Genomic DNA, 23,481 nt, shown 5'->3' with positions numbered 1-23,481 from the left:
CCACAAAATCTATTGATTGAATGTGATGTTTTTCCAGTTGATTGAACAGATTGAATTTTGGTTTGTCAATAAAAAAAGCCATGTCAAAAGGATTTGGTCCATGTGATAGAGTAGTCCAATAGACAATAATAATGATCCCCTTTGGCATTCAGTTCCCTCCTGTGTAACCGTACAACGTAATGTCCTCCACTCCAGTTATGGCATTCCAGTTGTCAGGGTCTGACTATGGAAGCTTGTCTCTCAGGTAAGGAGTCAAGTATGTCTGTTTCCAGAATCCAATTGAGGTATCTTTGCTTGGAAGACCGAATGTCTGGCTCTTGAAGCCAAATAATCCACTCATAAGCTTCATGTAAAATCATTTTCCCAATACTGGATCCAGAAAGAACATTGTTAAGTGGTGGTGGGACCATGACATTCCACATTTTCTAACATCTGAGTTAACTCTTCCTCTCCCACATCAGGTTTGACACCTGGCATAAAATGAAATAAAGATCCTCAATCAAATCAGGAAATAAGTGTCCAGGTTCATAAACAAGGAGTGGGTACTCATTTTAAGACTATGGCAGGTGAAGTATCAGACTGGTTCCACTTAAACAAGCTTCAGGGTTTTACTCAAGCCATTTCCATTTTCCTCGAACAAGCCTTGATAATCCTATTTATTCTTATGTGTACATCAATAGGCTTTATACTTCAACTTTGTCTGTTTGAAAACATCAATCTATCAGCATTCTAACTATGTATTTACACCAATGACCCACATCCATAAAACCGGTCTCCTTCACATTTTTGTACATGACTTGCTTGATAATGGAGTCAGTATCTGCAATGAAATGTCACATACATTGTAAAAATGACATGTATATCCATAGAACAATCTCCCTCGTTCATCACACCAACTTCGATATGTCACTTAAAGAACTTAAGTTCTAAAGATGCAACATTGGCTTATGCTGATCAAAAATCAATGGTCTCACTCTGTGGCCCAGAATCTGAGATTGTGATATCATCGACAGGCTGTGCATGTGCATACCGGTTTGCATTGCTGTCTGGGGATTGGTGTCAATCCAACTGTGACTCCCAGCGAACCAACAATAGATCAAAATCGGAACAGGTATGACATCAGCTGTGGTCACCCTTGCACTGGCAGGTAGGGGAAAGCAGTGATTATCTTGGAAATTTCTACCTATGGGAAAAAATCTCCCCTGGTCTAAAAGCAATGAGATTTTTTGGAGTGTGATGGGAATTTGCTAATTTTCTGAGATATTTCATCATCACACAGAGGAAGCAATATTTGATTTTCGTTATTTGTGATCAAATTGTGTTGCAATTAATGTTACTCGATAATATTGATATATAACAGTTTTAGTCCACTAGTCCTTATAAAGATATCATGTTGCAAACCCTTAAAAATGGCAAATTTCTTCTACTGGTCCTTATACCTTTTAGGGGCACTGATCTAAAGCAATTCCCTGGGACTGGTTGTTGCCTTTGTTATTGTTTTTCCCCCGTGAGTACCTGGATGATATAGCAGAAATCTAGACTAGTTCGCCACCTGTGCTGCACAATTCGTAAGCGCATTTGTCACTTTTATTGATAGTATATAAGGGCGTATGGTCACATTGATAAAAAAAAATGAAATACAGTTTTGGAAATAATAAGGAAATGTAGGTATCTTTGTGGGTAGCATCGGTAATGGTGACAAAGTTTCACTTGCTGGGTAATTGTGCGATTTTCGTTTACACTATTTTGACTTGCAACACAACGTAAATATTTCACCTGAGCATTGCTTATTTTATAATGTTTATATTTTTACAGTCAAGATGTGACAAAATTTTCACTTAGGAAATTTATTAAACACCTAAATGAATTGTGATGAATTTAAGCCCTTTTGATCGTCTCAATCATTTTTAGTCAATCTGTTAAAGAAATGGACAGATTCTTCAGTCAAAATTGCCTGAGAGAATCACATTTTACAAATTGACTCTAATATATACACACTTACAAAGGAAAAGACTTGTGAAAACGTCTATCGTGCATCGAAGAAATTTTCCAACCAAGAATGAATCTGTTCAATGCTACAGCAAATGAAGGAAAACAAAATGCAAATATCATAATTACAACCTACCAAATTTATATGTATAATATTATGCAGCTTCCTTGTTCGAGGAATGTATCTGTGAATATCCACATAGAGGAACAATATCCCACTCGTCTGCAGCTGTACAAAGAAACTTATTCGATGTCACATGTCTCTGTAACAGTTTAAAATATATATGTCGTTTTGGGATATTATAACCCGTGTTCGTTTCTCAACTGATCACTTAGATTGTTTCAGGTGTTTCACCTTGGTGTAAAGTCTCAAAGGTCGGCTGAGAAAGCCCATGTGACAACAATTTTCATAACGTTTCTAAAAAAATCCATTGAGTTAGATAACAATGAGCAATCAATCAATCAATGTGTTATTGGTTAACCCTTTGAACAAAGTATGTTGTTTTTACATCGGCACTTTATGCCATGATATGAGTGTGTTCCCTTTGTTTTAGTAAACCTTGTCATGTAAACACTCACTTTTGACATATCCACTCGCAAGATAAAAGTGATTAATCAATCAACATATTTTCTGTTAATCCTTTGATGACTAGAAATGATCTGTTGATATACAAAAAAGTAAATTCATCTCTTGCTGGGCCACGTGCATGTAACATAATACACATTTTACCTCACTTCAAACCTGGATTTAGATTGAATAATTATCCCAGACACAAGAAATGCTAAATGGGAACCCTTATCAGATAATCTGAGTAGTGCTACCACTAATTATACCTGTAATAAATTCATTAACTGAGCATCATGTGAATTACGACAAATACACAAGTATAGGGTTATACTAGAAGACGTGGATGACAACAAGGGAGTAGTAGTCCTATTATCCACGCAATCCGCAATCCGAAAATGCTTTCACTGTATGGATACAATTTTTTTATTATCAACCTATAACCATCTGGGGTATTTCCAAATGACAACATCCGATGATATCCTATTTTTGAATATTTTTTATTCCACTGCGATTAATGAAAAATATTAGCAATAGTATCAAAAAAGATAACATAAGTATTTCTATTCCTTGTCTACTTAAGAAGGAATTATTCGTGAGGACAATTATAGATCATTTAGGAGGCATGATTACCACAATCAGCTGTTAATTTTTTGGCATGCAGGAGAGAACAATCTGCAGTTATCAAATTTAAAGTCTTTGACAATGTTGCGTTTAGATTGTAATTTAATAAATTCAAAGTGACAACACAAAATAGTGACTGTTGCAAATGATGTTACAGTTTGTTGTTAAAAAAATATATTAATTACATTCCAGTGGCGTTGTCAATTTTGCTGTCTATATTTCTGTCTGTAGTGTGTACCGTATCAGTGACCAGGTCCATGACTGTATCAACTGAAATCTTATCAATATAGAATTTTTACTTAATTAGAAGTGATGGTTCAATATACAATGTCTATTGCTCCAGGTTCACCTTTTTCTTTAATTGGCAACAATTAAGTAATTTATTTCCCATAGGAGGCGTCGTTTACCATGTGTAGCAGCCAGAAAATGTTTACGATGAATTGACAGCTGAAAATTTTGATATCTAGGATGTTTATGAGTTACAAATCTGGAAGCAAACGTATTACAACATATCCCTAAAACTTGATGTTTGTCCACTAGAAATAGTTCAAAATTAGTAACTCACATACGGTGGCCATTCTTGCACAAGGATACGTTCGCGAAAACTCTTCCACCAGTGCGGTCTTATCTAAAGGCAAGTTGAATCTCATCTAAAATATGATCGTTTGTGATCTGAAATTTGTATATTATTATGGAGAAAGAGTTGTAGGTTTATTCGTTTAGTTTTTGTTTTGTTGTCATTCCAAAATCGAAATTTTCTTGTGTTTTGACAAAAACTTTACCCATGATTGCCAAATTTGTTCTTGAATTCTGCACGTATGTACATACATGCACATCTTTGATTTCTGCTAGGATTACTTAGTGTTGTAGATGATGGAATAAGATTTTTGTGCGCTCGTAAAGTGTTTTTGTTGTAAAAACAGACACTTGTTTTGCCATCAGGGAAAATAAATGTTGTGCACACCACCATTATCAGCTGATGCAAAGCTCCATGTAGTACATGATATAGGAATTGGTGAACTATTGTGCAAGTTTTTTTTATTGACATTTTTAGGTACAGTAGATAATTTTATTTAAGCAATACAACATTTTTTTATTTTTGTAGGTGAATGCAGATAAAACTACTGAAAGATGTACACGATTTTCAATCGCGCTGATTAAATGTTGATGCGATATCTATGACAACTATGAGAGAATATCACTGTATCGCGGCCTGAGTCAATTCCTGGGGGGAGGTTAAATGGTTCCATACTGTATTGGGTGTGTTTTCTTCCATTGGTCCCATGGTCATTCCAGCCATATACCACGACCATGCCTTCCACGACCACAACCATATCTTCTCCTGGTTGGATTGTGACTGCCTGATCCATCTGTGCATATCTGAAATTCTTGTTGGCTCTCTTCCAATACTAGTGTCTGGTACACCATCCACAGTTCAACCAGTCCAATGGCATTCCACCGTACGGACTGTAGCCATCATTGTAACAAAGTTGAAAACCACCACATCGATCTTCAGCAATAACAGGCAATCCACCCACATCCAAATGCCCTTCATCGATTGGATCAGGACCAACGTAGGCTTGCTGTGGGCGATCAGATACCTAGGCTCATACCAACTTTCCCTGCCGTGGCCCAAAACTTTAAGCTGTTGTCAACAACACAGAGTGGAAAGGCACAAGGTTTTCTGCCTGGCACATGCACATGATACTTGTGCAGGGCAATACTCTAAGTGGCACAACTACTATTTATGGATAGTTGACAGTGAAGAGGACTTCTGTTCATCTTTAATAGAGTGATGAAAACCAAAATACAGGAATTTAGCAAATAATGTAATAGATGTATGGTATTCGCAAGAATTACTATCACTTCCAAAATTGCAGTTAGGATGACAAATTGGTCGAGGGTATTTACCATTATCGAATTCAGAATATTTGTGTATCGTTTCACTCTTATCTATTGGTATGGAATTCTATTTGTATAGAAAGTGTTCCCTAAAGTTGAAAAAAATCCATGCAGTAGTTTTAAAGTTTTAGGTCACACAAATGTTTAAGTTAAAGAATTCTTAGTAAAATAATGAAAAATAGCTGTATATTTTTCAGAAAAGGCAAATATTACTATCAAACTTCGCAATACACCCCTCATATTGGTATAGAAAGTGTTCACTAAGTTTGAAAAGAATCTATGCAGTAGTTTTCAAGTTAAATCTTCTGCCTCAAGGATGACTGCGCATAACCATAGTGATATGTTGTTGCGACTGACTTCGGTCGTGGACGTCCGGGATATGGGAATAAATCATTTCCAGTTATGCAAACAAGTCTTGGAGCGGTGGATAAAAACTTGTAGTACACATACAGGGCACAAAAGGAGTTCCTCCTCATCTTCAACCCCCACAATCCGAGAGATTGGTGGACTGGTGAAGGAATGGTCCAGTTGTCCTGGTAGCTGATTCTTAGCTATAAAATCCCAGCACAACCATACTCACATCCCTGTGTACCATACTCACAACAGAAATGGGTAATATCAAGTGAGCGAGTAAGTGTGGTTTTACACTGCTTTTAGCAATATTCCAAGTGACTTGCTTAACCTTGCCGCTGTGGCTTAAGCCAAGAGAATAATTGTCTTCTTGGTGAGGTTTAAAAAGGATGCGTGGAGGAGCTCGAACGGAGGCCCACGCAAACCCCGAAGTATACCACATTCAAATCCCAAGCAGGGGGACAAATTTTGGCCTTCCGATCCTCAAGCCTGAATGAGTGTAGTAGGGCCTCTGGAATGGCCAACAAGTAAGTTGTAATGGTGCTGCCTTTCAAGTGTCATTTGGTATGCAAATGTCGGAGGTACTCCTGCAAGAATAGAGGTGACAGTGTTGTGGGAGCTTGATTTTTCACCTAACAGTAGGTTTCAAATGATGGCCAGTTTTCATCACATAACCCCCTGGGTGATCAATTCCAACTTCGCAAGTTTATCTTGTGTTCCAAAACCACAAAGGGTTTGAGTGATTGCATGACCTTGATCTCGATGAAGGCAAACCTCAGACCTGGGATCTGAAGCATGGTCAGCTTGGATGAGCCAGTCATCCTCTGAAGGTCCTTGTCAAAGATATGCGCCTTGCCAACCACTTCATAAGTGTGAATTGGAAAATCATCTTTCCTGAATCTAGGCATCTTGAACACTGGTGCAAGTGTCAGTTTGGTGTCAGTTTGGAGATGCCTTGACCATATCCCTGAGCATAAGATACGGCTTATCGGCTCGGTGGGACCAAATGGTGTCATTTTCGTCGACTCGGGGCCCGGGGGATGGTGCTAGTGCCGTTAGTCAGTCTGACATCCACTCCTGCATCATAGTTTCACTATGTCCAAAAAGAACTTTAACGAGGAAGCAAAGTGGAAACCACAAAATTAAAGCCAAATATTGAGGACCAAGGCAAGACACAACATGTCAACACAATGACAAGCAGTAATGTGATGAGACAAGACGTCACTCCAGTCGGTTTAGGACAATTGCAAGGCGCTGTTTCTGTCAAAAAGGAAGCAGTAGATGCATTAAGGAGTAATGCAGGAGAAGAAAAAATTACCTCTTTCAATACATATTTATGAAGACATCTTCTCAACTTAAGAGGTTGTGATTCACAATTTGTATGTTCATGTTCATTTCTAAAAAGAACACAATGATTGTTTGGCTATCAGGTGTTCCTTAAAACACTTTTGAATATTCGAAAATAACTCTTATACAATGCCTTGGCTTGCTGAAAATTAACGTCTACACTCTGAAGGGTAAACTGCGAACAGTATTGGCGCAAAACGAAGTTGCCAGACATTCTAAAGTTCATTGAAATACAATATCATCTATACACATGCACAAAAGTTAAGCGCCACCCACCATATTTGTGAGCGGTTACTTTTGGCACTTAATGATGACTGTTATAACGAGATGTACAATTGTTATAAGCCGTATATGTAAACCTCATGTGATGCAAAAGTTGTCCTAAAGCAAGTTTATCTTGTGTTCCAAAAGAATATGAGCAGAAAGGAATTTTACCGAAGACCAGAAATTTAAGGATTAGAAAACACTGAAAAACCTTTTTTGTCATGTAACTGTCATGATATCAGCAGACCATATCAGGTGTCACATAGACACCCTAGGGAGTGCAGAGTCTATTGCAAGACAGAAACGTCAGTAACATGACTGTGATCCACGGACATTGACCACAGCTTCAACCCTATGCCTCATACTCATTACAAGTCGTTGAATGCTTCTCTGAGGCAAATGGATCCATTCTTCATGAAGTGCGGCTTCAAGTCCAGCGAGATTTTGAATTGGGGGATCACGATGTCTGATTTTCCGGCCAAGAATGTCCCGGAGATGCTCAATCGGATTAAGATCCGGGCTACAGGCCGGCCAAGGAAGAGTGGCAATAGCTTCTTGACGCAAATAAGCCAAAACTGCCCGAGATCTGTGTGGTCTAGCATTGTCGTCCATGTAAACTGGTCTTGGCTGAAGAGGATGGTTGTCAAAATGGGGGACTACCACTGGACGAAGAACGGCATCTTGGTATTGTTGGCCATTCAAGTTTCCACGAATTGTCACCAGCGGCAGTTTGCAGCCGAAGGAAACACAACCCCATATCATGACAGACCCCCCGCCACATGCTAAAGTCTTCTGGATGTTCCTTGGTGCAAAACAAGTGTTACGTTGCCTCCAAACACATATTCGACCATCAACAGTTTGTAGCAGCATTCGACACTCGTCAGAACAATGGATCCTTCTCCAGTTGGCCAAGTTCCATCGACTACGGGCACGACACCATATCAGACGATTCCGCATGTGCCGCTCAGTCAGTTGAGGACATTTCACTGGTCTTCTGGCGTTATAACCAGCCGCTCTGAGGGGACGCCTTACGGTCATCGTCGAGAGTCGCTGATAGGTAACCAGTCACTGTAGTCTTAAATCTGTTGAAGTGGCAAATGGATTTCGTCTGACTATCCTGAAAAGACGTCTATCCTCTCTGTTAGAGGTCTTTCTTGGCCTACCAGACCTATGCCTGTCATTGACATCATTGGTTTGACCATGTTTGACAATCAAACGAGTGATAACACACTGATAACGACCCATTTGTCTTGCAATGCCCCTGCATGACATGCCAGCATTTTATTATGCCTATCACTTGCCATCTTTCACTGTTCGTTAACTTGCTCCTCACCATGGCTGATTTTTAACCTCTATTGGAAGGGGAATCTCACACAGGAGCAAAATGCAACCACGTGTCTGAAATTTGAATTTCACTATTTATAGGGTAGGGGAACTGCAGCAACACGTAAAGCACGTTTTCCTTGTGGTATCTGGACAAATTTTGATTCATGAAACTATGGAAGCCTAATTCAGTCATACATCATCATACTTCGTATTTCTGATTCCCACACGTGAAATCAAGAGACTATAAATATGGTGGCGCTTAATTTTTGTGCATGTGTATATTTCGGAATCGGAATCTAGAGCAGGGCAACATGAATGACTTGCATCAGGTTGGTTGTCCACATGTGATAGCATGTCAACAGGACAACTACTATGGCATATTCAGTTGGTGTATCTACGGAATTGATACCGAACTTCTACATTAACAGCTCCGACAATTCCTGGGTTGAAACCAATTTGTGGTAGATGCAACTGGTTGAAGGAGCACAACATCCAGCCCTGAAGCCAGCGAAACTCCCAATTTTGCTCCCATGTCACCATCATGCACACCAAGCTTAGTGAAGACATTATCTGAGGTTAGGCAGTCTCATCTGTGAAATGTATACTGTATACACAGATGAGACCAGGCTTCATCTGGACAGCTCCGATGGTTGTGCAAGAGTCCAGGCATCCAGGAGAACATTTTTGTGACATTTGCAGAGTGTAATTGGATGGGGTGGCACGACAACTCACAGGAAAACACAATTCATCAGTGTCAATGGCTGGTTTGGTTTGTTGCTTTACGCCACACTCAGCAATATTCCAGCTATATGCAGCGGTCTGTAAATAATCGAGTCTAGACCAGACAATCCGGTGATTTACATCATGAACATCGATCCACACAATTGGAATCGATGACATGCATCAACCAAGTCAGCAAGCCTGACCACCCGATCCCGTTAGTCGCCTTTTATGTCAAGCATAGTCGCCTTTTACGGCAAGCATGGGTTGCAGAAGATCTATTCTACTCCGGATTTTCACGGGTCTGTGTCACTGGCAATTTGAATGGCTTGTGCTACCAGGACGACATTGTTTGAGATCATGTTCTACTCTTTGCGCAAATTCAGGGACGTTACGTCACTTTGCAGGAAGACAAAGCCCACCCAAGTGTTCCACGTGTCCCAACAGACTTTTTGAGGCAGTATAAGACTGCTTTACATCCATTTCTCCAGACCTATTCCATGAGATGAGACGGAACAATGCCTATAACAGGACCAGAACCAGCCGGTAATGCTAGCTGATTTGAACCAATGTTTGGTTGACATTTGGAACAACATCCCTCAGGCTTTTTTCATTCATCCTGTGTCTTCAATGCACCACTGCCTGTATCAACGCAAATGTCATCCGATGTTGACATTGTCGGTTGAGTTGTTACACCACTCCTCTTTAGGGTGTGTCACTCTGTCTTCAGTTACCAGGTATGAGTTTTGTTAATGTATTTGTTATGATAAAACACTGATCACACAAAGGACCAAATATTGTGTTGTTATTTTCAATAATTTAACATTGAGACCACTTTATATGAAGCACAGTTACTTTTTTCCTATTTGAATACTTTAAATAGTTCCAGGCATGTAACCAAATGCTCCAATTCCAATGTTTATTTCAATACGTACCACACACATCATCAGGTTAGATGAGCTGGCATGCATCCTCGCCAGATCACTGAGCCTGGGGGTAGCCTGTTTGTACAGGCCCACCTGGACCATGAGATGGCACTACAAGAAAAATATATTCACAAATTCATCAATTTGGTAAATAATCTGCTCACAATTGTAAAATGCCAAAATAAAAGACTTTGACATTAAATTTTATTACATAAAAGACAAAGACAATTCTATGAAAAAAAGAAGCAGCTTTTGACCCCTCAGCGACACAAACACTGCCCACACAGTGTAAAATGATTATTGTCAAGTAGGAATCCCCATTGAGGCTGCAATTAGGTTCCTCTGCCATTCCTGGTGCAGTGCCTGGGTCAGTTTTATTCTGGTTTTGACCACGACCTCCAGCTCTCACACATAAGCTAAGGTAGCTAAGGTAATCCCAAAGGTGTTCAATTGGATTCAGATCAAGGCTTGTCAGAATTGGATTTTGAATCAGGTGGTGCTCAACTAAATGCTCATGTGTAAATGAAACAAGGAACTAAGTTTCAAGAAGAGAACAAAGTAATTGATATCTCCTGCAATGGTAAATACTTGTCGTGAATATGTCAACTACCGGTAGTTATGTTATGTCATATAGTTATGTCAACCATATATATATTGTTGCCATGGAAACACAAAAAAATTCATTTAAAAAATCACAAACTATCAAAAGGCACATGGTTACCACCAAACCCATCTGTGTGCCAAGTTTGGTGAAAAGATATTATATAGTTTTCAAGATCTGCTCCGGACACAAGATCTTGCATGGACAGACAGACTGACGGTGTCCATTTTAATACCCTCCAGCTAGAAATCAGCAGAAGCAAGGCTGGGTTCAGTAATGTTAAAGACAGGTAATTGCCTATATATCACTATGTATATGCTTGTTCTTTACGGATGTGTTAAATGACATGCCTGAAGATGTCTGATGTAATTCTCTTTCTGTCAAATGAATTAAGGAAAGAGAGGCATGTTAAGAGCCACAATGGTATACAAAAATTACAAGGTCATTGGCATATCAGGCTACATCTGGCCAGTGCACCCCTCACTGCTAAATCTACATTTGTCTGCCTTTTGATGCAAAAACGCCATTAAACCGTGAATGTTTGTGCTTGAAATTGTATAATTGTTTTGAGAAGGGGCGTTTTTTAGACTTGTAAATCACTGTATGATGCTGTTTCATGCAGAGTATCTGTGAATGGTCACTTAATCGAACATTTAGTGTCACATCTGGTGTGAAACTAGGCCGTAGACTGTCACCCACACGTTTTCTGTTTTTATTGTAATTTTGTTTTGAAAATCAACAACCTAAAATGTGGTGTTGAAGTGAAGGAGCAAAGGTTGAGTAATTTATTGCTTGCAGAAGATAAAGCTTTAAAGCTCTCAATGATGATAAACTCAATGATGCAAATAGTCTAAAGAAGATACAATGGAAGTCAGTCACAATAATATGAGGTCCTTGGCAAATGAGCTAAAACTAGCAACAGATAAAGCTGGAATTTAAAAAAAAAATTGTACCTGGTGAAACAAAATGGTGGACTGGTGAAGGGTGGACACCAGAAGGCGCAGAAACTGGTATGGCAGGTAGTCCAGAGTGGTGCATCATGTGGTGTCCTTGACCATGGACTGGATTTGGTCCTGCTACAACGAAAATATTCTATTTGAAATATTGCTGGAAACAAGCATACAAAGTTTCAGCTTCATTGGTCAATGGTTTGTAAGAGGGCAAACAGGCCACGACATAAGCTCACTTGACTTTCAGTCAGGTGAGCCCAAAATGGCTGTGTCATTTAAGTGCAAAGGTCAAATCAAGGTCAAAATGTAATGCTTAATTTGCCAGCTCCCACAAACCCAAATATATATGTCACTTGACTTTTCAGTCACAGGCTATAACACCTGGTATGGTTTCCAAAATGGGTCACTTGATCATCCCCTAATGCATTATGGTCGGAAATTACGTTTGAACCCAATATGAACGTGTAGAGGAAATAATTAGCTTTTCCAAAGTTTATCGGTTTCCAATGAGTATCACAACCAAATAAATTTTGACAGGTCAATTTTCCTGCTCATTCCCTGCAATGTTTTCTCCAATGATTCTTGATGTCATCCAACTTCACTATCACAGTAAATGTTGATGAAATGCAACAAGAAACCATTTGAAATTTGTCCCATTCATAGGTATGGGATTCTGATGCTGCAGTGCAGGATGTTTCATCATGTGATGCCAGCATTCAGATGCAGGAAAGTGATGCAATGACCATGAAGCCATTGAAGATATTATGACTGATCCAAGCATAGATGTCACCTGTGAAGAACATATGTCAGAGGTACCCTCTAAGTTTATTGGTGCTCAGAACAGAGTGAATGTTTGGGATTGTGATCTTAATGTCAGGTCAATGAATATTTCAGGAACGTGAATTTTGCTTTTGAAGCCTGTGTGTAACAACATTCCTCAAAGATGGCTTCGCTGACAACCTACCACTTACACATATTCATCAAACAGATATAATTTTCAGCACCTTTTCATTTTGATACAGATATTACTCAGTGCAACACTTTTGTTTTATCTTTTCATAAGGATTGATCATCCTCATTTTTCTGTTCATCAAGTAATTAACAAAGTGCAAACACTTGTAAAAAATCTGCAAAGTTTTCATATTTGTTTTTGATTCACAAAAGTATACATGTTGATTTTTCTGTTTAAAACTCAAATAACCTGAAGACAATACGTCAATTCTGAAATGACTTTAAAAAAACTTACCTGGCATGTGGTGTCCAGCTGCTGCAGCTGCTGCATGTGCATGTGCATGTGCACTATGTTGAAATTGTGGATGTGGTGGTACGTGGTGTGTATGTTGGACCTGGCTGTGTGGAGGGGGTTGGGGCATGACCACTATTTGCGGTTGGGGCATGTGAGGCGAGTGGGTATGGGTATGTACAGTCTGACTAACAGATGTCTGCTGTTGGGCTGCTTGTGTAAATGTAAATTGCTGTGCTCCCTGTTGAATGTGTGGATGTGACGTGAATGCATATGGCAGCGAAACTGGATGCATGGCTGCCTGTGGTGATGCCGGGTTATGAGAAGCCGCTTGTATCTGGTGATGACCTTGCAAGCCTATTTGTTGATAATTGATTGGTGGCTGAGGTGTCCCAGAGGTTGGGGGTCCCTGAGGATGATGTTGCTGTCCCCCTGGACCAGTATGTTGCACTGGGCTTGGAGCAGGATGTGGGCCAGACACAGGGGTCATCTGGCCTTGTGATTGAGGGTTTCCTGCCACAGGATGAGTTCCAACATGAGCTGGTTGAGGATGAGAAATCTGCTGTCCATGATGTGGTGTCATATGTGCAGGCATTGGACCATGACCCGTAGGCACTGTAAAAGCAAACATAAACATCATTATACCACTCTTTACACTCATTGGTTCTGAAGAGAACCAATGAAATTTATGCCCAGATAAACATTAATAAACGTATGATTGATGTGGACATGTATATATTGAATAAGAAGGTATATTTCAAAAGACACTTATGATATTATACTTATTATTGTAATTCGTACCATATATAAATAATGGCACCCCATATTTATGTCATTCATTGTTAAAATAACTTGTGTGACTGAACTTGTCTTCGCAAATATATCCTGCGTAAAGCATGTGTTGCTTGTTGTGATGTGTCATGTTTGGCATTCATTGGTGTCAATTCTCCCTCAACACATTTTTTTGTCAGTGCTGAGGCACTGACCTGGATGAATTAAGGAAATAACTGTAGTTTGCAATCTCATTAAAATCAGATCTAAGTTCTCGCTACCACTAAACATAGATCTGAGGACATCCCATTACGGGTCACGTCAAACCGACCTTGCGTGAACTTTGACCAACCAATGGATTGACCAATCAGAAGGGAGCTTTCTCGTGCTTTACAGCACCAATATCAAATTGGCACACACACAGAGTTGGCAGTAGATATAAAGAGCTTAAGCCTGGATTGTGCTCAGCTGGTACACAAGCAAAAACATGAATATAACAATAAAACTGCTGACAGGTACACAGTTCACAGTTCTGGATTCACACAAACAAACTTACTAAATAAATGTGGTGCAGCATGTGCATGTTGTGCACTACCCTGAGCAGGATCAAGGCCAGCAGCTGGATGAGAGGATGCTGCCACAGGTGCTTGGTTCATCATTCTTTGAGGGTTTGCAGACACTGGCATTACCTGGAACATGTTAAATATCTTCATCTTTAAATTGCTGTCAGCTTTGACATTCAAATACCTTGTGCATAAATACAGAGGAATAAAAACTATCACGAAACAAGTAATGAAAATATGACTTCAACAGAGTCAGTGTTTGTTTAACGCCACGTCCAGCAATATTCAAGCTATACAACGGTGGTCGGTAAATAATTGAGTCTGGACCAGACAATCTAGAGGTGTAACGATACGGGAGGGTCGCGATACAATATGTATTGCGATACAGGGGTTGCGATACGATACGTATGACGATACAGTGTTTACTGGTACAAGCTAAGCCAAGTTGATATCTTTCTGCTATCTAAAAGATGTGACAAGTACAGTTGAAGAAGATATAAGGTGTTTATTTACTGTTATAGCAAATTGTCAGCAATACAGTATGTTTTACTGAAACAACAAACTGGCTTTGAAACTGTTAAACGTATTTCATGGGCGCCCCCCCCCCCCCCTTGTCTGTATAAATTACCACCAAAGACAATAAATAGATCTTAATTGTGCACTCCCCCCCCCCCCCCCCCCCCCCCTCCCTTTAAAAAAAGCTGTATCTGCCCATGTATTTCATGTACTTTCTTGAGTATAGTGCGCACCAATGAATAATTTGCCAACTTCAGTATGGATTTGTTGACATGGTATTTCCGGTGTTAGGTGCTCACGGTAATGTCTTTCCATGGGGCAAAAACATCAAAACTCATTCATTCGTGTATAATGCACAACCCTTTCTACACAGCTGTGTTTTTTCGAAAAAAAGTGCGCACTATACACAAGAAAATATGGTAGGTAAAACTGTGTTATGAAAATATCGTATGTATCGCGATACATGCTTTCCAAATCGATGCATCGTATCGTGGGCTGTGCATCGGGATACAATACTGTATCGCCGTATCGTTACACCACTAAGACAATCCAGTGATTGACATCATGAGCATCGATCCACGCAATTTGGATGTGATGACAAGCATCAACCAAGTCAGCAAGCCTTGGAAATTGGTCACAGATGGACTTGTCCTCTCCTCGTTGGAGCCTGTGCTGACATCAGGAACCAAGGATTTGTTGCCATTGTCGGAGATAAAGAGACTGCCAGAGTGCGAATGGCACAAGATGTTGTATTATCATTCAACGATACTGGTGTACAAACATCATGCCAAGCGCATGTTGAAGACGGCCTTGATAAACTGAAAAGATGGAGTTGAGGTAGTTTCGGATTATTGAGTGTTGATAATCCAACCAAATTCATGAAGAAGAAGCTGTGTGAAGTTGAAATGTAGGCGAAGCATGTTTGGATTTTCGTTGGCCAGAATGCAGTCATTGATGTATGATTCGAAGATGATGCCTTGTAGAAACTGGAAAGGAATTTGACGATGGGTTTCGTAAGGTTATTAGCCACAGGGCTGAAGAAATTCCAAATGGGAGCATCTTCAAATGATAGTGGCGGCTGAGGAAAAGGAACTGGAGGAAATGGATGGATGGATGGGGACATGTCCCCCAGATCATGAAGTCGCTGGGATGAAGGACGTAAATGACATCATACGGCAGTGCTGAAGTACCTCTAGGTATAATTTGAAGGCTGTCTTTCTTTGGGACCGGGAAGATTACAGAGTAGAAGCATTGTGTCATCAGAACTGTGACTAGACAAACAATGGTGTTCTTTACAAGCAAGGTATTTATAGAATCGACAGCTACCTGTCTAGATATAGGCGTTGAGGTGTGCTTAGTTGGGTAGATGATACCCGTTTTGTAGAAGGATCAGTACAAATAGGTCGTCCAAGATGGCCCAATTCTTGGCAAATCGACTCAATCTTCTGCCAACGGGTCATGGAATCACCACAACTGCTGGATGCAGAAGGGCCGTAGTTTTTAACTTGGCTGAGTGGTCGGGACAGAAACGTCTTCTATCAAAAAAACTATCAGAGATCATCATCGTTGACTGATAAAGAAGGAAACGCGGGGTTCAACAAATCGTCGATCGTGCTGATAGAACTGTCTTGATTAAAAACAATTTCTACATATTATATATCTAACAGACAGCATCCCTTAACATAGGCCTGTTTATAAAGTTCAACGTCATTATTACCACTAATACCCCCGACCCGCCTAGTGTGTCAGTAGTTTCAAATTGAATAGCAAGGATAGGGTTAGGGTTTGAAAAATTAATAAAAAATGGAAAATTAATAAAAAAAAAATTTCTTTTCACTGCACCCTTCCATATGACACAGATTATATGTTTGAGATGAATCCACTGAATAGTTTAAGAAAAATCGCACGGACAAAGTTTTCGGACGGACGGAACCATGATATAACTATATACCCCCGACATTTTGTATACAAATTGTATGTTAAGGCTACGAAGGTACTCCAGGGGAGGTTACAGATAACATAAGCTTTCCAATGATGCCAAACATCGAACAAATCGACATACATGTTTTTCACACAGAGCTTCAAAAACAGAGGAATTTCCTGGCATTTTCTCATGTTACTCAGTGGAAAGCTCATGATCATCTATAATGAGATAAATATAAATGAGGTGAGGTGAGGTGAGGTGAGGTGAGGTGAGGTGAGGTGAGGTGAAATGGGGCTTAACGTCGCGTCCAAGATTATTGCACTTACATAGCGACGTGCATGCATGTGTATGTGTTTTGCTTGTACTAGTCCAGACTGATGCTGATTTATAGTGCTAGCACTATTGTATTAATACCATAAAATATAAAACTATTCAAAGCTGATAGCCTGCTTATGATGTTCAGACGAAATAAATCAAAACCTGGAAATTCCCATTGCTAAAAATAGAATGTGGCCAGATGGTGCTTTGAATCGCGTCCTTTATATTTCCATATATGGTTTTGGGGCAACAGAATAACTAATCTCAGACACAGGATGTAATTCGTTACTATTGATTGAATTCCCCGTAAGTCGTTCGTTTCATCCAATCAGAGCCCAGCTTACAAGTAATAGTTGGTAATACGAATGATCATAAACAGAGCGACGGAAGAAAACTTCCACACATGGGCATGTGCTAACAACAGTCATATTTATTTTATTAATGATTGAACGTTCATTATATCAAAACTAGACCGTAAGTTAAAGCTTGGTCACAATTATTAGCTGTACTAGTACTGATTTTTTTTCGAAATAAAAACTTCACACGCGAAATATTTGAATTGAAAATTTATTTTTTCATTTCTGAACGCACTGTACAAAAACCTACCGCGAACACTGATGAAGCAGCAAAGATGTTTTGGAAGCAGATAATTTCCTTGATAAATGTAGGCTTCATCTATCACACAAGAGTCGCTGGAAACTCACAACAGTAAACACTTCTATTTGGCTGTTGTTGAAATAGCAAAGACATCTTGGCACGAAATCTGAACCAAATCCAAATACCATATTCAACGTAATAAGCGCCTTGGGCTCTCTTAAAACTAGAAATAGGGGGCTCTTATTAGAATATTATTTTGGTTAAAAAAAGAGTTGAAAGATTAGAAAGATCATAAATTTCGTGGTTTATGCTGACAGCCTGAAATGTTATATAGTGCGTATCATATACGAAGAAATAAATCTTGTGTACACTGATCAATAGGAAGGGGTGCTAATTGGGATTATTCACTTGACCGTATATTAGCAAATGTCACCGTGGGCGCTTATTACGTCTAATACGGTACCTCACATTGTCGATGTTAAGGTGAGATAGAAAGGGTGTGGGAACTCATTACCTGATAACCTGCTGCAGTTTGTTGGTGCATGACGGCAGACTGCATGATAGGGTACGGAAGGTACTGTTGTGTTTGCACAGTTGCATTTGCTAAAAGGGGTTGGCCAGTTGCATGTTGAGCCGCAGCTGAGAAGTCTTGTCTTGGCTGTACAGATACAACAGCTGAAAAATAAAGAACCACTGAGCATTCAGGTGCATCGGCAGGGTTTATCCAGAAATTTTTTACCAATGAGAGAAAATCTCCCCTGGTCCAAAAGCAATGAGATTTTTTAGCGTGTGGTGAGATTTTGCTAATTTTCAGAGATATTTTGGCTTCACACAGTGGAAACTGTATTTGAATTTTGGTACTTGTGACTCGAATACTGTTGCAATTAATGTTACAAGATCATATGGATATATCCTCGGATATCCTATTTTGGAACATAAATTATTCCACTGTGTATATTTATAAATATTAGCATTAGTATTAACAAAACATTACATTTGTACTTATATTTCTGTTGATTGTCTACTTAAGAAGAAATTACACTATTATTTATGTATTTCTGTTCATTGTTGACTTTATGGGGAATTATTTGTGAGGACAATCATAGATTGTTTAAGAGGCATGTTTATGACCATCTGGTGTTCATTTCGTTGGCATGCAGGAGACAACAATCTGCGGTTATCAAATTTCGACAATGTGTGCTTTGATCACAGGAATTCATTAATGGTCAGTAAATAAAAATATTTATCATATAATGAGTAGGTTTATCGGCAGGATAAAGCCAACGGATAAAAACGATATCTGTTGGTGTCATATGTGGATAGAGATGCACCTATCAAAGGTCAAGTAAGGACTACTTTCACTGTTTACTAACAAACATGGCGTCACCCTTGTCATTCGGCTATCAAGTCAGAATTAACCATCGGGAATCTGGATAAACAACTCGGATAACTGCTATCATTATCAAAAGAACAGTCTAAAATACTGAAAATCAGTGTCTAGCTGTGACGTAGCTAAGGCATTTTACAAGTTTGGGCAACTTTGGAGACATAAATTGCGAAACAATTTTGTGAGGGCACTAGTCCTAGCCAAGTGGGATCATTAGCCATATTTGGGTTCGTAGGCCTCTGCAGCTTAGAACCTTTTCCACAAATTAAAACATTTGGATTTGGCCGAAGTATGTTTGAATTGTTACCTCGTTTCGTTTTGTCGCTGTGTGTACACCTGACAGCATTTCGTAACGTTATGACAGGACAGACTGTTAACAACGTCTGACCGTGGCCGTGACGTCTCATAGACTAGGGTTAGAGTAGCTTCCCTTTCGCCAAGGCTCGCTAAATACAATGTTTATTCCTAATACAGCATATTTACCATCCCTAAAACACACTCGCGTGACACCCTCTATATACCCCCTACTTACATATATAGGGGGTATATATTTTTTTTTACTGTCCAATAATGAGTTCCCGTGGTTTAAATCATAACTTAATATATTCAAAATGATGACATGAAATAGGGACAGTTTGTTGGCAAAAAATACATTACTTACATTCCAGTACTTTCGTCAATTTTGCTGTCTTATTTCCGTCTGTGTTGTGTCTAATTAAATCTTATCACGATAATAGGGACTTTTCAATTAATTAGAAGTTACAGTTCAGTATATGACAACTATTGCTCCAGGTTCGCCCTTTTGTTAAATTTGCAACAATTAAGTCATTTATTTCCTGCATAAGGCAGCGTGTTTGCCATGTGCAGCAGCCAGAAATGTCACCTGTAGTTGAGAAGACAGTTGACATTCACAATGTTTATGAATTACATTTGGAAGATTAAGTAAAACGTATTGTAGTATATTCTAAAAAATCTAAATCCAACTTGCTGTTTGGATACTAGAAATAGTTCAAAATTCATAATTCACGCTCAGTGACCATTCTTGCCCTAGGGTATGTTACTATGTACATGAAAACTCGAGTGCCGTCCTATATAAAGACTAGGTGAATCTCATTAAAATATGATCGTTTGTGATCTGAAATTTGTATATTATTATGGAGAAAGAGTTGTTGGCATATTCATTTAGTTTGTGTTTTGTTGTCATTCCAAAATCAAAATTTGCTCATGTTTTACCCATGATTGCCTTTTTCTCTCTTGTTTTCTACTAGGATTTAAGTTTTTTTAAATAATTTTAATAATTTAATAATAACCATGGTCAGATTACCGCTATTGACACCTTGAAATGAACTTTAGTTGACAGAGAATGGATACATGGGGTCGCTTACTTGACGGTGATGTATATCTCATGTATGTTTTATGATGCTTAGAACAGTATCTTTCACTTATATTATTATATGTCAGCTAAAATGTAGGAGGAAGTGATGAATGTCTCTGATATTTACCACTTTGGTGTAACCCATGAGCACAGGTATGGCGCTAACCAACCAATGATAATAATGAGAGTGATCGTGAGATCCAAACCCATGATGACAGGATCATGGCATGCCAAAGCGACGTTAATCTTAACCGCAAATTGAGTTGCCTGTGTGTGCGTGTGTGTGTTAGGTGTGTGCACGCAAGATGGTGCGTGTGTATGCTTGAGTGTGTGTGTGTGGGGTGTGTGTGTGTGTGTGTGTGTGTGTGGTGGGTGGGGTGGTGGTGGTGGTGGCTTATACGAGCTTGTATGTATGTGTGTGTGCGTACATGCATGTGAGTTTGGGTTTGTTCACCTAGGTTGGTGTGTATGTATGTATGTATGTATGTATGTATGTATGTATGTATGTTGGGGTGGTGTGTGCATGTGTATGCTTGTATGTGGGTGTGGGAGAGTGGATGTGGGTGTGGTTGGAGGGTGTTGCTTTGACGAGCTTCTGTGTGTAGGCTGGTTGAGTATGTTTGGATTTTTGCCTTTGTACTGATTATATATTCTGTGTTATATATGACATTATATGAGTATATAATAACATGTTAATGTTAATCAATGCTTTGCGGTAAATGGTGTCTCATAGACCAGTAATGGCCAGATGGCTACCCATGAATTTTTACCAGGAGACACATTATCCTCTTCTTCACAAAAAGGCATGCCTTGCTTGACAATGGTATTATGATTTATAATGAAACGCAGCCTTTCCAGTAAAATGAAGACGTTGTTATCCATAAATTGTGTCAACTGTAAAGTATAGTTTTTAGATGGATGTCATATAACAAAGCTAAGGCCAGATTTGTTCTTAAACTTGGTTAACAAAAAAAATTTAAATGTCAAAAAAGAAGTGAAAGCAGTGTTGTTTTTTTCTGCTGACCAGAAATCAGTAATTGAAAACAACCTTGTTTACCATCGTTGTCAATATAAATAAATTATTTAAAATAATACAATCAAAACCTGTTAAAACTGTTTGCCTTTGATAACTTTGCCAATCATAAACCCAATATGTCTTTGTTTGTTTGTTGTTTGTTTAACCCCGCACTCAGCAATATTCCTGCTATATGACGGCAATAATTGAGTCTGGACCAGACAATCCAGTGATTGACATCATGAGCATCGATCCACGCAATTGGGACCGATGACATGCATCAACCAAGCCTGACCACCCAATCCCGTTGTTACGACAAGCGTAGTCGCCTTTAACGTCAAGCATGGGTTGCTGAACACCTATTCTACCCCGGGTCCCCCTATATGTCATCTAATAAAGCAGATGATGATTGTAACACATATGCATAAGCTTTTCTGATCTGAACCAGTTGTCCCATGCTGAAATACAGATTGAATGTTCTAATTCTGTCTGAAACATACCTCTTTTTGGATATCTATTTCCTTGGGTTTGAGCTGTCTGAGGCGGTCCTACAGGCACCATGTTACTTGGGAGTATCAATGAACTATACATAGGCACAATGGGCTGTACAACAGGACTCTGAGTTTGAGGCCTTGGTGGGGTAGGTGTTTGGGGCACTGGCTTCTAAAATGGAAGAAAATAGAAAAAATATTTTAATGCCTCAATGGTAGAAATCAAACAACAGTTATCAATGTTAATAATTCACAGCATGCTATCACGGCCAGAAATTCTGTATGTAGGTTGATATCACACCATACAAAGTATTCAGAATTTCAACAGAATTCCTTTAAACTGTCCACAATTAGTCATGCAAGTAATAATATCTTGCTATACAAGAGTCAGATGGGATTGCTGTGTGCTTGTGCGTGTGTTTTTTCACTCTCTCAAATTCTGCTTTGTCTGGGCTACATCGTTTAGGCTGTAAGACTGGTTGTATGAGGAAGTAGACACTTGAAAATGTGATTTGGATCTTCATTGACAGCTGGTGACCACCTATTCCACTGATACTGAATTGTAGACAACTGCATGAGACCATAGTTTTAAGCCATCAGGCTACTACCTTTATCTGACGATGTGAAAAGACATTTCTGGTGCCTCCTATGTGTCTTTGACAGGTAAAATCAAGGCACACTAACAGGACAGAGATGACGATCTGGCATTTCTAAGCCTTTGTTGAGTTCAGGGTCATGGATTGATTCTTGGCAACAAAGCAGGTTTGGATGCTTATGTGTGTGAGCTTGAGAGGTTGAAGCATGGTGCTCCAAGACTGGTTGCTCTGGTAACCATGGCTGGTAGAAAAGCAGTCTTCCTGGTCTTTTACAGTGAATTAGCAAGTGCCAACGGTTTGTATGGCTCTTCCAAAAGGGTAGACAAAATGACTGATTGGTTCCATTTTGGGAAAGTCAGTTAGGTCTTTACACCCTGATAAGTCTGATAAGGACAGAATATATAGACAGTCCATCATGTTGAAGAACTGAGGTTTGGGCAGGCCAATGGTACTGTGACTTTGCCATTGACAGAAATTGTCCTGTCTTTTGTTGTAGAAGGCTCATGAAGATGGTCTCCAACATTGTGTCACTGCTTCCAAGGCAGCTTTGGAGTAACCTTATGCGTGAAGATGAAGATTGTACATTACATTTGAACAGGTTGGACCAAATAAATCTTCTTGTTCTGGTAACTTGATTGATTTGTTCATGATTAACGGCCTGGCAAACCATGGCAGAGCTGGCCATACTTCTGCTCTGAGGATGACCACGCAGCTCATGATCTGTATCTTCCTCAGGAGAGACCTCGTTGAAGGGTGTAACGAAAACAACCATGTCAAGCTCATGGACAATGTGTCTACGAGGAGTCATATGTCAAACAAGTCCAGGTGAGGTGTTTCTGGATGTAGGCCACAACTGCGGTTTTGTTTGGGGCCACCAGGATTGACGATAAGAAAAAAAGAAAAGATGTTTCTAACAATGAGTTGGATGAGTCAGGAGCTGGAAATACAAATGGAATGGCATCTCTGGTGTTCTTTCGACAAGTCCATCCTCATTCAATGTTGACTGGAAAAGTCTTCCTCTGTAAGTCATGTGATGTAAAGATGTCGGGTTCCCTATGAAGGACATCAACCATCGTTGAGTATTGTTGGACTAATCTCTCACTTCAGAGATCAGCCATGG

General features: G+C 39.4%; 1 protein-coding gene across 2 annotated transcripts in view; it reads right to left on the bottom strand.

Moving 5' to 3' along the window:
- The window catches only part of LOC139456409 (ataxin-2-like protein), a 157,084-nt gene that overhangs the window by 3,624 nt on the left and 129,979 nt on the right, over positions 1-23,481 (bottom strand). The window contains exons 14-19 of one of the 2 annotated variants that reach the window (XM_071238111.1): positions 21,775-21,937; positions 18,012-18,172; positions 14,136-14,268; positions 12,812-13,423; positions 11,569-11,691; positions 10,024-10,125 (exon numbers count right to left, since the gene is read on the bottom strand). In XM_071238111.1, the coding sequence (XP_071094212.1) occupies positions 10,070-10,125; positions 11,569-11,691; positions 12,812-13,423; positions 14,136-14,268; positions 18,012-18,172; positions 21,775-21,937 (1,248 nt within the window). In that variant the 3' untranslated portion in view covers positions 10,024-10,069. The remainder of the gene's footprint in view (positions 1-10,023; positions 10,126-11,568; positions 11,692-12,811; positions 13,424-14,135; positions 14,269-18,011; positions 18,173-21,774; positions 21,938-23,481) is intronic. The other variant, XM_071238112.1, reaches the window with a different exon arrangement.

Source organism: Haliotis cracherodii, unplaced genomic scaffold, assembly GCF_022045235.1.
Source record: "Haliotis cracherodii isolate W230 unplaced genomic scaffold, xgHalCrac1.p SCAF_11, whole genome shotgun sequence".
NCBI classification, from domain to species: Eukaryota; Metazoa; Mollusca; class Gastropoda; order Lepetellida; family Haliotidae; genus Haliotis; species Haliotis cracherodii.
This window is presented reverse-complemented; position numbering and strand designations above follow the sequence as displayed.